At 36.6% G+C, this 18,980-nt stretch overlaps 1 protein-coding gene and 1 pseudogene across 1 annotated transcript; both read left to right on the forward strand.

Moving 5' to 3' along the window:
• The first annotated feature begins 3,785 nt into the window (after positions 1 to 3,785).
• Positions 3,786 to 6,328, forward strand: LOC104446232 (annotated as a pseudogene).
• A 3,181-nt stretch (positions 6,329 to 9,509) lies between these two features.
• On the forward strand, positions 9,510 to 15,619 carry LOC104444250 (isoflavone reductase homolog). The gene is made up of 4 exons (XM_010057894.3): positions 9,510 to 9,961; positions 12,776 to 13,016; positions 14,075 to 14,278; positions 15,178 to 15,619. Exons 1-4 carry the CDS (start codon positions 9,632 to 9,634, stop codon positions 15,339 to 15,341), a joined length of 939 nt encoding a protein of 312 aa, XP_010056196.1. The 5' UTR covers positions 9,510 to 9,631; the 3' UTR covers positions 15,342 to 15,619.
• Positions 15,620 to 18,980: the final 3,361 nt, after the last annotated feature.

Below are 18,980 nucleotides of genomic sequence, written 5' to 3' on the forward strand. Positions count from 1 at the left end.
GAAGAAAATTTTGCTGCTGATGATGGGTGAGCATCGAGTCAACTCATGAATTAGATCGAACCAATCGAGTTCCTAATTCAGGTGCTGAACCCATCTACCACCACCCGGAAACTAACGGTTATGAAATATTTTGTTGATGTTGTAAGGTTCAAAACGGTTTAACTAACGTGAAGAGAAAAAGAAGAAAAACGATTCAGCTACAATACAAATTATCCTAAAGTCAACATTGACCAATGTGATCATTTTTTTTTAATAGAAACCAATGTGATCATTTGAAAGATCCAAAGATAAGGAGATGGACGGCCACTCGGCCCCCATCTCAACAAAACTTTTGAAATTTTCTAGAGTTCACTTTTATAAAAGACATAATAAGTTCAAAATGTTTTGCATTAGCTAATAATTTATATTTTAGAGTAAAATTTTAAGGAATTAAAAATTAAAGTAGAAGTCATACCATATAAAAAAATCAGGTGAATTTTGTTATTAAAAAAAATAATAGTCACAAATCCATAAAATATTAAACGTATATTTCACATTCCATTGTTTTCATAATCTATCCAGATATAACATAGTCTCAAATCAATTTCTAATGTAATTTAGAGCGGAGCAAATCATATTCTATTATTCATGACGTTATCTATACCCTCTATACATCTCATCTCTTCTGTACATATGGAATGGAGATCCTACAAGCAAAAATTGAATACATTATATATGTCTTTTTCTAGGATTAGAAAACTTTTGAAATTAATATGTTCCCTTTGACAGGTCATAGTGATACCAAGCAGCAACTGAAAATACGTAACTTTTGGATTAGATTGCCACATCTCGCTTTATTAACACTAAAATAGCTGATCCTTGATATATTTTTTCCCAAAAAAAAATTCAATGCACTATGTAGGTATCGCTATTTCCTAATGTGACACCCCCACAAGCAAGTGTCCCGACCAGAAAAGGCTAAACATGCCTTGCAAATTATGCCTTCAATCATCCATGTTATTAAACAGACTGATGAATAAATAGGTACGTATGCATAAACAATTCTACTGTAGTACTTTCTCAACCCTAATTTGCCTAACTCTCCCAAAAAGAATAGACACTGCCTCTATACATAATTTGCATTAAGTACCCACTAGGGCAAAAAGCTTTTCCACTGACCCTATCTCAATGGCACATTTGCTCATAAGAAGACATGATGACTGAAGTGAGAATGGAGCAGATATGCCCACTGACTTTTGTTTGGTGGAGCAATTCTTGCAACTGAGCCAGCAAGGCCAACCCGAGCAGACAATATCACATGGATTATACAATGATGTAAGAAATGGATAGTCGTGCCTTTTGAACTACTGCTATTGGTAGGTGGGTGCTCTTTTTATTGGATTGAGAATTAAATTTGAAGATAAAAGGAGGGCTGCCACAAATCATGACGGTTTCTGCCTTCTGCACGTTCACTTGACTGATTGTGCCTTGCATGTTGCTCAATCTAGCAATCTTTTAGGATCTCTGTAACATTCTATTTTTGTTTGGGGAAAGTGTAAAAATCCTAAACCTATTAGATTTGATGCGTGTTTAGTCCTAAATTTTTTTATAATGTCAATTTAGTATTAAACTTTTGACCTAATATCAATTTAATCCTAAAACTTTTGACATAACACAAATTTAGTATTTCCAGCTAATTTTAGCTGAATATTGCTGACATGGATGCCGGTTGATTTACATAACACGCCTAGTATTAACGTGGACAATTTTTAATAATACTTTAATAATTTTCGAATTTTTTATTTTTATTTATTTAATTATTATTTTTTCATCTTTTTTCCCTTTCCTTCCTTCCAGCCTCGTTGACCAGCCACCGGTGAGGACTCCAGCAAGGCTTGACCCTTTGGATAATCATGCCTCATTTCAGAAATCATTTCCTTTTATAAGTGGAGGACATCATTTCCTTTTACAAATTTCATTTGTTAATCAATCCCTATTTACATTAATTAAACCAATTTTTGGTCATTGACTGTTTCTTGTTTAGGCCTTATTCTTTTTCTTTTTTTCGATTTGTTCATTCTTTTTCTTAAAATACTTATTTTGTTCTATAAAGCGGCTATATCTATCAATTTTTGAAATTTTTTTATTGCTTAATACTACTGAGATTTACGTATATATATTACTTTGTATTTTAGTTTTCTCTGATGACCAAAAAAAAAAAAAAATTCTCTGTTTTTTTTTTTTTACAACAATTAAGGATAAAAGAGATATTTCCTTCAAAAAATTAAGATGAGGCTACACTTTTACCTCATGCATTGCGCATGTCAACGGGAAAAAATGATGATGAGTTGATCACCGTGAGAAAATTAAAATTTAAGGGGTATTGTATAACTGTTGAAAGTTCAGGCGGTAAACATATACTATCCTAAAAGTTCATGGGAGTTTTGAGCAATTTTTGTTATTTATTCTGCAAAATTTTATTTTACTTACTGAGGTAAATTTTCTATACTTCTTGCTTCTTCTGTTTCTTCATGGAACTTAATGTACATTTTCTAGTTTATGTTTTCAATATGGCTTTTATTGTATAATATATTATGTTATAAGATATTGCATCTAAAGAAATATGTTTAGGTGTAGACTCGACATATACAGGACGATATGTTCTTGAGCACATGCTCTCCTGCAATTAGCAAAATGGAAATTTTAGTAGAGAAGTTACAATCTTCGGACTTTACCTTTTTATTTTTTATTTGTTAAAGATAGAGAAATAGACGATACATTCAGATGTGTGAGCAAATAACAAGTGTTAGTGACTCTCATGACCCAAAAAAAAAAAAAAAAAGGAGTTTTTATTACAAGAATTGCTAACATGACTTGCTAACAAAGCTATTTCTCTCACATCATTGTCACGGTACGTGCATCTCTCTCTCCAAGTTTCTTTTTTGAGTTTTGGTAATGTACCATGACATTGGCATCATTTTGAAGAATGCCGTGAATGAAATACTAATGATATTTTGAAGGTTTTCTTTTTTAACATTTGAGAGTAGTTCTTGCTGTTGAAGTTTGGAATAGGGGTGTTCAAAGAAACCGGGAATCGCTTGGACCACTCAAAATCGGACCGAACCAAACCGGAACTAATGATTCTTAAATGAACTGATTTGGTTCTCGATTTTAATTTATGGGAATTTGTGCATATACCGGTTTGGTTCTCGGTTCCATTGACGGATCCGCCCACCCATCCATCTGGACTAGATCGGTATTATAATAATATATTAATTTTTAATTTTAAAAATGGTTAACGAGTAGCAATTGTGGCTTCAAATTTGAAGCCCCTTGATTACGCGCTTCTATAGCTCTTTATAAGTCACAAAAAAACTTTCAAAGAGAATGGCCCGAAAATTAGTTTTCTTTCTCGCGGTGAAGGCACTTAATATCGAAAGTCAAAAGTTGCTTAATGGCCCCTCGAGCTCTTCTTCACCATTAGCGACAGACTTCATGGTTCAGGTTCGGGTTCGGGTAAATAAAGTTAGCATGTGTTATGTTCAAACCAAAAACTTTCTGATTGCGTAGACTTTAAAGTAAAAAGAACGGCAATATTTGGTTGATGTTTGGTGAAACCAGTTCCATGGATCCACTCGGAAACTGGAATAGACCGTAGTGTGGTTCCTAGGTGGATCCATGCAACCAACCGGCGGTTCCCAGTTTTAATTTTTCAAAACCAATCTTTAGTGAGCGGTTTTTGGTTCTAGGATGGGAACCGCTTGCTCGACCATGCATATCCTTAGTTTGGAATGGACCTAACCCACATGGGTCATGCAATTTAACCAGGAAGGGTCATATTTGATGAGAAAACTGTTGGGGTTTCTGAATCATGTATAAGAAATATTAACATAAAGTACGCAGCGGAAACAAATATATATTTTACACATGATTCTCCTAAGGCGTTGTTCGTGCGTTTTAATCAAAAATCTAAATATCAAAGGGAGTTAAACGAAATACCTCTCGAAGCGCGCTTTGAAACGAGTCGGTTCGGTTGTTCTACAATTCGAGTCCCACAAGCATCGGACCTCTAGTTCAGACACACCAACAACGAACGTCGAACGGAAGAGAGAACCTTCGGATATTCTCCGCTTCGATTGTGCTAGCAATCACGTGGAAATGATCAACGTATCCTCAATGTATTATAGCCACGGCCCGAACGAGATAATGATCTTCTTTCTTGCGTCTCAAGACACAAGAACACGCACACTATTTGCTTTCTATTTTCAGCAAAGCATCATTGATTTCTCGCTAGTGTTTCTCTCGAACAAAACCAAAACCACACTAACTTTTTCTCTGTTTTTCAACAGCACCTTTAACTCTCGTCCCTCGTTTATTTTATATTAAAATTGATCAACAACGGTTGCTGATCAATGGACGATCAGCAACCGTTGCTGATCGTCCGCCAAGCACGAACGATCGTGCATGAGCGGTTGCTCATGCACGATGGTCAATCGTGCATGAGCAACCGCTCATGCACGATCTTGGCATGATGGTCAGCGGTTGCTGACCATCCATGCTTCGTGCATAATGGTCAGCAACCGCTGACCATTATGCTTCGTGCATGTGCACGAATGCACGAATTCGTGCACATGCATGAAGCTTTACCTTTTTTTTTTTTTTTTTAATCTTATTTTATTAATAAGTTAATTTAGGGCATACTACTAACAAAAACTGAGGTGAGAAAAGCAATCGAGGAAGCTGAAGTCCCTTCAAAATATATCTCGGCCAACTACTTTGGCTGTTGTTTTGTGGGCAATCTCTCTCAGCTATCGATTTCACACCTCCATAAGACATTGTATATCGCTACACAGATGGCAACGTCAAAGGTATGCGAGGTGAATAAACCTAGTTCAGGCATGATAAGAAGGGTCATATTTTCCTGCATTTTTAATTGTAACAAAATTTCCTCTAACCATGCCTATGATAAATTACAAGACCCGGTCGCACTTATAGGTAAAATAAAAATGGATGATATTTTCGTTTGTAACCCACCATTCAGGAGATTCGTATGGAACAAGTTACAATGGACGAAAAGAACGTTCCCCATCTACAACATGGATGCGGTAACATTCTTCGTGGACTTAGGAATTTGGTCGGTAACTTAGGAAAAAGAGGTTGATTGAGTGGTAAAACAAGGGAGAACCTGTGCCTTAAAGAAACCGTAACCCTCATGATCCATTTCTTCTCGAGACTACCGATCCCTAATCCCGACGTGGGTGCCGAATGCAGACATGTTAAATAATCAAATGACGTCGAAGTAGGTTGTTCTTCAATTTGAGTTTGGAGTGTGAGGGAGCTTTTTACTTTTATTATTCAATAATTTCTTGTTAGGTGAGATTGTGTCATATTTTAAATATTCATCTCATGTCAACAATCGGGCAAGAGCTTAGTTAATCAACGAGTATCCTCAAAGTTGTATCCTTAAACGTCATTAGATCACACGTATATCCTATCAAAAGAGCGATCACTAGCTCCATATTATTAGTCTAAATTTGGACCACGAAATATTTCAACTGCTTATAAAATCTATCAAGGTCGAGACCTTAGCTTGGTTGAGTCATTTCCAACAATTTTTGTTATAATTTAAGTCACAAGTGTATGAATTTCTATTTGGCAACTCATGAAAGTGTCTGATACTGCGTTATTCTTGCAGCTGTTTTTCTTGAAGAAGATAGTGCAACGTACGCAATTGAAACGATTGAATCCGAGAATACTGAACAAAACGGTGTACCTGAGGCCACCAGAGAACATTCTGTCCCAAAGACAACTGGTAGAGATGTGGGAGAAGCTCAGTGGAAGGACCCTGGAGAAGAGAAGCATTTCTGCTGAAGACTTCCTTGCCTCCAAGAAAGGCCTTTACCTATTTTTATTTTTTCTATTTAGGTGAAATGTACTCTTGCCTAACTATAAGATATAGTCACTTAAACGAAACACGCATAGTTTTTTATTTATCCACCACTTCTGAAGAATTAAGTGTCGGAATATCCCTAGGTTCACCAAGTATTTTAAACAATAAACACGTGATGCAAAGGTGGTCTTGTCTTTGAATGCTGACTGAGAACTTGATAAAACCCTTTGTATCTTTATTATCAAGAGTGACCTGCTACATAATTACTCAACTACAAAAGCTTCAGATATATTGTATATCGTCTATGCGCAGCAAGGGAGAGTGGGGCATTTTTACCACATATTCTGTGAAGGCTGCTTTACAAACTTTGAAACTGGGGAAGATGGAGAAGAAGCTTTCCAGCTTTATTCAGAAGTTCAATACGCCCGCATGGGTGAATAGCTGAAGATTTATGCATGATCGTACAAAAAATATTTGAACGAATTGAGTTCACTCTCGCTATCAAAATAATAATCTCGCATTCTCTATAATGATTGTATCATTTCTGTTATTAAACAATGGTTTAAGCCAAGATTTTCGATTTATGGTGACAAAACAAAGACCAGCTGAGGGTAATCCTACGATGATCCTTGCTAAGTTTTTTTTTGGGGTTATTCCAAGGTTGTTTTTGGTAATTAGTGAAAATAAGGTTACTCAGGCACATGGAGATATACAAGAACAGGCTTGCGCTTTTCTCATAAATCGACTTAATCGTTCAGGTATTGCCAATAGGGAATCCTCTGTTTCATGATGTTACTTCCGGTGATCTGAGAATATTCCAGCTACACTAGCTGCATTTCATGTATTCCTAGTCTCTCATCACAATAATATTCCCATTGTGCATTTGTTAGGCAGCCCTCCTTCGCCTTCTCTAACTATTTGTTATAATCAATCTGTGCATATATCGACATACCCGACATTTTCTTTCCTTCTCTTTTGTTTTGGATGGGCCATCCAAGACACCCCCTTGATGCCTTTTGGTAGGGCAGTTTCATGGAGGTTCCTCCCTATCAGGACGAGCTCGTTCATCCTCTTCGAATCAGGACCCCATACTTTCCCGGACAGCCATCCAGCGGCAAATCAACCCCCAGAAAGAGAGGCATTTTCTCAAGTAAAACAACGTGAGGAACTAAACCGAAATGGCTAGAAAGAAGTTCGTATACCAATCGCAGACAATACACCCTTCGTTCGGTACAAGTCCTCCCCCTTTTCTTCAAGCAGTCTCTCTAACCAATCATGGACCTTGTTCATGGACATTGCACATGGGAGAAATGTCTAAACTGATATCGTCAGGGTTGAGCAAAAGCAAACTGCAAGTGCTAAATTGCAGACGACAACATACGGGACACAAATTCACGTGCACGTTACTGATTAGTGACGAATACCGAGATTTATGCAAATTCCAAGGCCTCATGTTAATCCAAGAGTATTAAGATTCTATCTCAGAGCACAGACGGGAAAAACAAGCCCTGTCAACTTTTTAAAGGTCACTGGCCATCACTTAAAAATTTTCACATGTTTGAGCACCGCCAATTAGATGTAAAAGTACATTCATATTATTTAAGTACACCCACACAGCCAAATACAGAATTGGCTTATAATAATTTTATTTTTAGCTTTGAATGAAGCTGAGGCTACATAGAAAGGGAAAATATGTCATTGAATCCGAATATATCATTATTGAATGGAGGAATTATTACGAAAATGCAATTTAAGTAGACCGACATCATTATAGCCATCGATTGAGCGGGCACCTCGATAGGGACGCACATGATAAATGGTTATAATCACGTTGGTTTACATAGACTGAGTCTATGATGACTGCATCCAATGGCTTCTCCGCGGTCCTCAGAGACTTGTCCGGCACCATGAAACGAGTCGACGTGGCCATAAAAGGGTGGTCCTCAGTTTTTTTTTTAACTTCTCTTTGTTATTGGGAAATTGTCATAGAGGACTAATAATTGTTAATGGTGTCATTATCACCAAAACCCATTAACTCAAATCATTGAAAATTCTCGCTACCAATTATTTGCTTGTGAGTGTTAACGCGTAACTTCAAGACGAAACATATAATATGTTATCTAAATGTTACTATTTAAATTCGAAATCTTTTTTTTTTTTTGTCTTTAGGAATGCCTTATCTAGTTGTGCAAAATCTAGGGGTGCAACTGAGTCGAGTCGAACTCGGCTCCACTCTCAATCTCAAAGCTTGAAGTTCAACTCAAACTTGATTAGCATTTTTTTTCCTTGTTCAAACTCAACTCAATACAAAATTGGATGTACTGGAGCTTGGCTAGATTTCAAGGGAACATTTGGTAACGTTTCTATTTCCGGAAACAAATTTTGTTATAAAAAAATGATTCTTTTTATTTTATTCTCATGAACAATTTTTAAATATTTTAAATTGTTTGATAATTGTCAAAAATTTCAATTCTAGGAATAAAATTACGTTTTGTACCTTTTACTTCAAATCATTTTCTTTTAATTTTATAATAATTTTTTTTCCTTTTTCTTCTTTTCTTTCTTTCCTTTCTCCTCTTTTCTTTAAGAGTTGCCGTTGTCGGCCTTGGGATGACCCGCGACCTCGCCCAGTGTCATTAGCCCTCGCCGAGGCCATGCCTTGTCGACTGAGCCTTGGCTAGGTGAGTGACCTTGCCAAATCTAGGCAAGGTTGAGCCTCGCCTAGCCATGGCTTGGCAAGCCTCTAGCGAGCTCATCGAACCTCATCGAACTACTCATCAGCGACCGGCAACGATGGCAGTAACGATGATTGAAGAAGAGAAGAGAGGGAAGAAGAACAAGAAGAAAAAAAAGAAAAAAGAGAATAAATGGGTTGGCTTGATTTTGACATTGTTTTTGGAAACAAATAATCAATTTTTTTTTTTTACTTTTCGATTATGTTCCAAATCTACTTCCGAGAATAAAAAAAAAAAATTTGTTTTCAGGGAATAAAAATTTTACCAAATGAATTTCTATTCCAAATCTACTCTCAGGAACAAAAGAACATAAATTATTTTTTTGGTAAAAAAAAGAACATAAATTATTACTATTTGGCAAGTTGCCAAATGCATCCTAAGTATATAAAAGCCAACATTCTTGACTTTTCTCGCTTGACTTTGAAAGCCAACTTTCTTGATTTTTCTCGCTTGACTGAATTCGACTTGGCTCGATATAATTGCACTCTCTCTTGTTGTTTGTTTTTAAATGAGATGGTCCAAATGTAGTCACATATGAATAATAATATCATTAACATATATATATATATTATATATATATATATATTCACAATCCATGTAATAAAAAAGGAAAAACACCTCTTCTTTTCTCTCTCCTAAGTATATAAGCCAACATTCTTGACTTTTCTCGCTTGACTTTAAAAGCCAACATTCTTGATTTTTCTCGCTTGACTGAATTCGACTTGGCTCGATATAATTGCACTCTCTCTTGTTGTTTGTTTTTAAATGAGATGGTCCAAATGTAGTCACATATGAATAATAATATCATTAACATATATATATATACATATATATATATATATATATATTCACAATCCATGTAATAAAAGGGAAGGAAAAACACCTCTCTCTCTCTCTGTCTGTGTCTGTGTCTCTGTCTGTGTCTCTGTCTCTCTGTCTCTCTGTGTCTCTGTCTCTGTCTCTCTCTCTCTCTCTCTCTCCATTCATCAACTCAAAGAACTAGGATAGCTCTCCCACCTCACATCACATGGCGAAGAGCAAGGTCCTCATCGTAGGCGGCACCGGCTACATGGGGCGGAGGCTCGTGCGGGCAAGCCTGGACCAGGGACACCCCACGTACATCCTCCAGCGGCCCGAGATCGGCCTCGACATCGACAAGCTCCAGATGCTGCTGTCCTTCAAGAGGAGCGGCGCCCACCTCATCGAGGGCTCGTTCTCAGACCCAAGGACCCTCGTCGATGCCGCGAGGCAGGTCGACGTTGTCATCTCTGCCATGTCGGGCGTCCACTTCCGGAGCCACAACCTCCTGCTGCAGCTCAAGCTCGTGGAGGCCATCAAAGAAGCTGGAAATGTTAAGGTAATTAACCTCCCATGAAATCCTTTCCCTCTTTTTAGAGCAGCCCTTGTTGACTTTTTACTATTTACTAATTTCTTTCACGTAGCATAAATCTCGAAATATTTGTGAAGATAAAAAGAAAAAAATTACCAATTTGCAACCCGCGATAGAACCTTTTGTCAGTTATTTCTCTTTTATTTCTTATTTTTCTAGGTGCATGCTTGACTTGGACGTAGAGTGAAAGTCAAAAGAGGATGAGATATTTTGCGGACTTTTTGAGCGTATATGTATTCGAACAGGAAAAACAGAGCAAGCACTCTCAAAGTAAAGTTATAATTACGTTGATGGGGTAAGTTATAATTACTCATTTGAATTATAATTACGAGTGAAAAGAAAAATTACTCATGATGGTGTAAGTTATAATTACTCATTTGAATTATGCAAATTATGGTACAAGTGCGTGCATAATTTGATTATCACAATTAGAGGGGCCAAGCGCTTGATTTGTTCAAAATAATAGGCGCACGTCTATACATTCGTATATAGATCTAGTTCTTATTATATTTAATTTTACACACTAACTAATGGAAAACCTAGAGAACCGTTTATCTAAACTCAATCTCACTATATCAGATTAATCAGGCAGTAGAAAATAGTCTGATTACGTTTTACGTCGTATCCGATGGCGTAACCTTTTCTATACTAGGGCCTCCTCCGTCGTTGGAAGGTTATATACATATAGAAGACCATCTCCTCGAAAAAAAATTAGTGGGTGATGATTTCATGATTTGATCCTGGCCTCATACATCCTTCTAGATGGTTCAAGCCGGTTTAACCAACAACTCCTCAGCTACCGCGATAAAGAGCAAAATATAAAACTATTCCAGCTACGACACAAGTCACGCTAAAGCCAAAATCGACCAACTTGACCCATCGTATTACCCGCACAATTTGAAGTATTGTTGTTATAATTTTTCTATATAACAGACATGTAACGCTGCATATATGTGTCGCTAATGACCTGATTTGATCGTCCGAACAAACAATCGTTCCAACCAAAAAGCCAAACGAGTCTTGCGAATTATGTGTTTAATTATTCATCTTATGTTATAATGATAGGCAGATGAACAGATAGGAACGTTTGCGTGAACAATTTTTCAGATTATCTATGATGTTGAAAAGCTTGTTCCTACTGACCATATCTTAATGGCAGATATGCAAAATGGAGATATTACATTAAATGGTGATAATGATGCATACTCGTGTCACTAGCGACCTGATCTAATCGTCGAAACAAACAATCGTTCTAACCAAACGGCCAAACATGCGAATTATGTGTTTAATTATTCATATTATGTTATAATAATAGGCAGATGAACCGATAGGTACATATTCGTGAACACTTTTTTAGATTATCGATTATGTTTTTTTTTTAGGTCGAAAATGGAATTTTTTATTTATATTATAACCGGTATAGTTTCAGCAGAGCCCAAGACCAGGGCATCGGTCCATAGTAGGGCCCAAACGGCCTTGTGGGGAGAGATTATCGATGATGTTGAAAAGCTTGTTCCACTGACCATGTTTTAATGGCAGATATGCCAATAAGAGAGATTATCTCAGGTGGTGATAATGATACAGGTGGGGCCAACCAAACAGTGTTTTTAAGCAGACAATAGCAGATTGATTGATTAAAATAATAATGTTAGAAATAGATAAACGTGTCTTTGTGCTGTTTTTACTACGCTAATGCATGTTCACTTGACAGATTGCGCCCTGATTATTGCTCAATCTAAAAATGTTTTGAATCTTTGTGCAATTCTAGTGTTGTTTTGTCATGCTTATGATCAAGGTATGGAATTTTGTTATATGGAATTTCTGTAGAACAAGTCTCTTCTTTTCTTGTTTCTCCTAAATAAAAACTTCTAGTTTGTAGTACCTTTAATTTCTTATTTAAATTGCATGCTTCTAACTTTAGTGATAGTCCTGTTCTCATAGTCCTTTTACTCTGACAGTTGGATATCATCTGTAATATTGCAAGTGACTTTTTTAGTTATAGATTCAACTCCAACTTTGGCTATGATTTATATTGTGCTTCTAATTCTAATTGATGGGGGATATTACACGAAATTTCCCGGATTCTTTGGGATAGTAGACATTTACTCATATTAATTTTCAATCCTATCATCTGAATTCTCATTTTATTATAGTAGTCAACCCTTAGTTATATTATCCGTTAGTATGTATAAAAGAAAATGACACAAATAATCTCTAAAATTTGATCCGATGTGCACTATGTCTTTAGATTTTTAATTTTCGACCTGAACTTTATTTTTATAGATAAATTAAAGATAATACATCCATATGTGTGAGCAAATCACAAAAGTTAGAAGAAATTAGAAATTATGTTAAAAAAAAACTAATTAAGACGTTGTGACTGTGAATGATCCTAAGAAGTAAATTATGTGCTGATGGGTGTAGTATTGGTTTAACATTGTAAATTTATGCGACGAAGATTCCCTCCTCTGCACAAATGCATCAGGATAAACGGAGATTCTCTCCTCTTGCTTGTTTTGATCTTTTTATTCTCTATTTTGAGCAATTGATTCTCTTACTTGTTCAAATTTGTGCAATAAAATCTTTTTATTACCTAAATTGTTAACGCCACATTGTTAAGAAAGCTATTTCTCTCGCGTCATTGTCATGATGGGTGCATCTCTCTCTCGTCCCCACATCTTTTTTCGTTTTGCTAATGTATCATCGTCACATCCGCATCATGTTAAAGATCGCCGTGCATCAAATACTAAAGATGTTTTCAGTGATTTTAAATTTATGCAGCGGTTCTTGCCGTCGGAGTTCGGGACGGACCCATCCCGCATGGGTCATGCACTTGAACCAGGAAGGGTCTCTTTCGATGAGAAGATGGAGGTGAGAAAAGCAATTGAAGAGGCTAAAATCCCTTTCACATATATCTCGGCCAACTGCTACGCTGGTTATTTTGTGGGCAGTCTCTGTCAACTATCAACTCTCACTCCACCAAAAGAAACCGTATGTCTTTATGGAGATGGCAACGTAAAAGGTATGTGAGATGCATAAACCTAGTTTAGGAATTGCAATGAAGATTATACTTTCCTCCGTCCCTAATCATAGGAAATTTTCTATAATCATGCCTTTGATTGATGGGTTTCAACCGCACAATGCCGTATTTGAAATCCACCAATCAGGAGATTGGTTGAAGCAAGTTTTCTCCAACTAGAGACTGACAAGAACTTGTTTCCCATTAACAATGTAAACCCGGTAACAATTTCGGTAAACTTATGAAAAAAGAGTTGACTAAGTGATAAAACAATTGGAATCTGAGCCTCAGGAAACCTTAGGTCTCATGTAGAATTATCAGCACAACAATGCCCTAATCCAGTGCGGTTCCCAAATACTAACATGTGAAATGATCAATTCATTTCAAAGAAGTGTGGAGTGGGTGACCTTGCTCTAATACCATGTGTTGAGAAAATCCAGCGCTTCCCACACACTTACCTTACACTCGCAAGTCTCTCTGCGCCTGTATTGCAACTAGGGAGGGGATGTGCCTATTTATAGACTTTCTCCCCCGACATACTCTTGCAATAGTGGTAAATGCACAGGATACGTGTTCTCCGTTTAATCCACACTCACTCTGACTATTAGCCAAGTCACTTGATCAAGGTTTCGTTTCTTGGATTCTTCTAAACACTGACGTGGGCTGCTTCTCCACCTCTATTTTCAACTTCTTCAAAATATTTGGGATCATATTTTAACAAGTAGGTCATTCGTTTATGTCAGTTGGGAGCGTGAGGCAATTATGACTTGTATTCTATGAATGGATTCAATCTTTCTGCAATGTCTTGCTAGGTGAGATTGTGTCATATCAGGAGTTATATTTCTGACTGCTCATAAAATCTATCAAGGTCGAGATTTTGACTTGGTTGAGTCATTTAGCCAAGTTCAACTTGTTATAGCAACTGACCTCCTAGAATTATGACTTTGTTACTACCGACTTATCAAAGAGCAACACTTGTTTTCCCAATTAAGACACAAGTATGCATGAATATGTATATGGATTAGTCATGAAAGTGTTTTGATACCGCATTATTGTTGCAGCTATCTTTCTCGATGAAGATGATATCGCAACGTACACAATAAAAACGATTGATGATCCGAGAACACTGAACAAGACTGTGTACCTGAGGCCACCTGAGAACATTGTGTCCCAAAGACAACTGGTGGAGCTGTGGGAGAAGGTCAGTGGAAGGACCCTGGAGAAGAGAAGCATTTCTGCAGAAGACTTCCTTGCCTCCATGAAAGGTACTTACCTAATTAATTAATTTGTTAGATGACATCTATTTTTACGTAATCTTAAGAAAATTTCGACGCCTTCTGGAGAATTTAGTGTTGGAATATCCTTAGGGGTGAGCAACAAAGACCACCTGGACCGGGAACCACCCAGACCGGCTGAACCGGCCAATTTTGGGCCGTTCTCGGAGGGGTCTGTACGGTTCCTGGTAATTTTCAGTCCGGTTTCTGGTTCCAGGGGTAGAACTACTTGAACCAGACCGAACCAACTTTTTTTTTTTGCTTATTTCTCAGAAATCTTCAAAGAACAGCGGCCTCTCATGCTCGCTCTTCCCTCTTGGCTCTCACGCTTCTTTCCCTCTCTCCCCGACGGACGACGGCGTCCTTCAGGGTCTGGAGGAGGAGGGCCTTCTTGGAGGTGGGACAGGAGGGATTGACTTAGAGAGAGAGAGAGAGAGAAGGAGAGAGAGAGAAATAAAGTAAATGCCTTCAATTCGATAGAAACTTGTTAGGAAGTAAAATAAATGTAACAGAGAGACACATTAAACAGAAGTGGGCCACGCTACTCTGCTCTATATGTTTTTGTCAGACACGTCCCTCTCTTCAATCTTTAAAATTTGACCGGTTCCATGGACCGGACCAGTCCGTTTCTCGGTTCTCAATTTTAGAGACTAATGCTCCCGATCTGATTCTCAATTTCACTTTAGAAATGAATTAGATTCACCCCTAAATATTCTTAAGTTCAACGAGCATGTCAAGCAATGGTGATTATGCTTCTTAATGCTGATGGAGAACCCGGTAAACACCCTTTGGTAAATCATGAGTGACCTGCTAAATAATTTCTTACTACGTTAACTTCAGATCTACAGTAGATCATGTATAGATAGTTTTGATCTATCCTTTTGTTTCAGGATTGGGCTATGCAGCGCAAGTGGGAATGGGCCATTTCTACCACATATTCTATGAAGGCTGCTTGACAAACTTTGAAATTAGCGAAGATGGAGAAGAAGCTTCCCAGCTTTATCCTGAAGTTCAATATACCCGCATGGATGAATACCTGAAGATTTATGCATGATCGTACTAAGAAGAAGATTTGCCATCGATGACCGTGCTCTTTTCAGTCTCAGGAGAAAATAAAGACCATCTCAGAGCATTCCTACAATGGTTCAAGCCAACGTTTTCCGGGTAATTCAATAGTTGTTTCTTGTAATTTGTGAAAATAAGATAACTCACGCTTGTAAGTCGACTTAAAAATTCAGATATTGCCAATAGGCACTCTTCTGTTTCATAATATAGCTCCCAGTCATTTGAGGACATTCCAGTTACAGAGAAGAAGCAATTTGTGCATTTCTAGTCTGTCATCACAAAAGGGCCCCGTTTGCTAATATTTAGATTTCTTTATTTTTCTGTTCTTTTAGGGCATATTTGATCATCATTATATTTCTGAGAAAGTTTTGCTTAGAAATAATTTATTTTATTTTGTTCCTACGAATAATTTCTTATTTTTTAAAGGTGTTTGTTAACTACCGAAAATTTTTATTCCCGAAATAGAAATGCATTTGGTAGGACTCTAAATTTTTTTTTTTCTTTTAATATTTTAATACTTTTATTATATTTTTCTTATTTTTCTCTTTTTTATCCTTTTTTTTTTTTTTCTTTTCACTTCTTTCTCCTTCGTGGCCGCCGTGGCCAACAACCGGCTTGGCGAGGTCTAGTGAGCTCACCTAACCGAGGCGAGCAGTGATGCTTCAGCGAGGTCGTTGGCCTTCGTTTGGCCAATTGCCAGCCATGGCCAAGGCCAATGACAGGCCAAAAGGAAAAAGAAGAAGAAACATTAGACTAGGTTCTATGAATTGTTCCCGCGAATAAATAGTAATTTTTTTTTACTTCTTGATTATGTTCCAAATTTATTCCCGAGAATATTATCAAATGAATTTATGTTCTTTTTTTTTCAAAAAATAAAAGAATAAAATCAATTGTCTCGGGAGTATTACTAAATAAGCCCTTATCTTTCTGTTCTTTTGTTTTTCGGAATAAAAAAAGAATAGAAATCCATTTGGTAATGTCAGCTAATTTTATATTCTCCGGAGCAGAGCAATGGTTAGGGAATAGATTTAGAACAGAAACAAGAAGTTAAAATGACTTACTTCTTTGTTCACAGAAACACAAGGAGGAATGATGTCATTTAAAAAAAAAAAAAAAAGATCAACACAACCTAATGCTCATTCTTATACAATCAACACAATGTCCAATCTCCCGATCCGATCTGAGTCCTCATTTTTCGGAACAAAAAAATAAAAATTCAAAAAAATAAAAAATTTAGGAAAATTTTTTAGAAATTAGATTTTGATTAGTTTTACTAGATTTTAATGTTAATTCTAGTTTAGAATTAGTTTAGCATAAAAAATTGTGAAAATATTTTGATGAAAATTGAATTCAACATTGAATAATGTTTAGGACTTAATTGTATGTATTTTTTAATATTTTTTTCTTTTGGAGACAATGCTAGATCGCGAAAGCTTGGTGACTCCAACCAACGTTTGTTCTTCCTTTTAAAAGATCTATATACTTGTTTATTATAATGTCCAAAGATTTACTATCAACTTTCTCATATCGTAAGTTATAAACTAATGTGACTCTTTGTTGCCATTTCCAGCTATCTATTTTTGACTAACTATTATGCTAGATTTTCCTAGGTTATTTTAGAATATCTAGATCGATTAAATCATTAGAAAAGCCCTATTTTATCCAAACATGAAATATCAAGTCTCTTTATATTTAAATAAAAAAAAATAGGGGATAGAAAGTTTTAGGTTTGCACCAAACACATTTTTGTTCTTTTTCTATTTTTGGAATAAAAAAATTGTGCAGTTACTAAACACGTTAATCTGCTTAAAAACTTGTCTAGGGAGTAGAAATAGAAAAAACTATATCTGAACAGTAATTATTTCTGAAAACAGAAATATTATCAAACGCACCATAATTTTCCCATTATGGAAGCCATCCCTAGTCCTTCCCTACCTGTCGGCATAGTGTTATGGTTAATCTGTTTCTAACATATATTGACACACCGGACACTCGTTCGTCCTATTTTGATTGGTCGGGTCATACAAGACACCCCATGAACCGTTTTCGTAGGGCAGCTTCATCGTGGCTCCTCCCTATAAAGACGAGCTTGTTTATCCTCTTCTCATCAGGGCCCCATACTTTTACTGGAGAGCCATCCAATGTCCAACGGACCCCCTAAAGAGCGAGGCAGTTTTTGAAGAAAAATAAGATCGAGGATTTAAACCAAAATGGCTAGAAAGAGGTTCTCAAACACAAATAGTGGAATACGTACCGTTGCTCATAACCAATCACAGACAATACACCCTTCATTTTGGACAAGTCCTCCCATTTTTCATCGATAATAAAGGTGTGTTTGATTTAGCATTTTGAACAACCCATTAAAAAAATGCAAAGCAGTTTGACATAAAGGACTTCAAATAAATGTAAAGATCATTTGATAAATTATGAGATAAATGCCGTTCGGTAGAAAATACATTTAAAAAACCTTTTGGGTGAGTAATGTTAGCTTTTTGATTTTTATTTGTTTAAACTTCAAAAAAATAATATATGCAAATTTTTAAATCTAAATTTTGACAATATTGCTAAAAAAATCAAAATATATATATTTAAAAAAAAGACCAAACACTTTGTCGATCGATGAAGGGCTATGGTCGTTGATGAGCCGAGATCTAGAGTCAACGGCCGTTGGCTCAGGCAACCTCTGTCGAGGGTCATGTGACCTTGACAAGGGTCGCGCGACCCTAGCGAGGGCCGTTGGAGGTCGCCTAACCTCGAGCAACGGCACGCAACTTGAGCAACCCTCATCGAAGTCTGGCGACCTTGATTGATAACCATCGGCTCTAGATTTAGCTCGCCGGCAGCCATAGCCCTTGGCCATACCAAGGGAAGGGTTGGTCTTTTTTTTTTTAAATTATATACATTTGCTTTTTTTTAGCATTTATATATATTTGATTTTTTTAGCATTTAAAAAAATAACGAGGGCAAAATTAGAAATTTGAAGAATGGATGATGGTAGTCTTGGAAGAAAAAATGAGTTTCGGCATTTGGCCAAATGCTAGAGGTGGCAAAATGGGTCTTAGACCCATTTATAACTCATTTAAATCATAAATTGGTCATATACGGGACACTTATTTTTTGAAGAAACTAGTTAAATGAATTTAACAATTGAAGACTTAAGATAGATAGGTATGAGTTCAACTTAGAACCCATTTTCAACCAAAGCCTCACAATCTCTTTCTTCCCTCTTTAACTTTACAAAAATATATATTTTTAATAAAGTCGAAAATATAATTATTTTTTATATTTCAATTTTATTTGTTATTTTTTTTTGCTTTCTTTTTCCTCCTCCTTTACCTAGTGGCTGGCACGGCGACCGGCTAAGCGAGGCTTGAGCCCACCGATTTGGCGAGGTGGAGGCCTTGCTAATGTCTGGCAAGGTTTGAGCCTCGTCGATCTAGTGAGCTTCGAGTTGGCGGACGTTAGGTGAGCCCAATGAGCTTAAGGCTTGTCTATGGCTAGTCGCTAGCTATTATGGCTAGTAGCTAGTTGAAGAAGAAGACCAAAAAGAAAATAGAAAAAGAAAAATAAAAAGAAAATCAAAATAAAAAATTATATTCTTAAAAAATAAAAATAAAATAATTAAAAT

The sequence above is a fragment of the Eucalyptus grandis genome, chromosome 8 (genome assembly GCF_016545825.1).
Source record: "Eucalyptus grandis isolate ANBG69807.140 chromosome 8, ASM1654582v1, whole genome shotgun sequence".
In the NCBI taxonomy this organism is placed as follows: domain Eukaryota; kingdom Viridiplantae; phylum Streptophyta; class Magnoliopsida; order Myrtales; family Myrtaceae; genus Eucalyptus; species Eucalyptus grandis.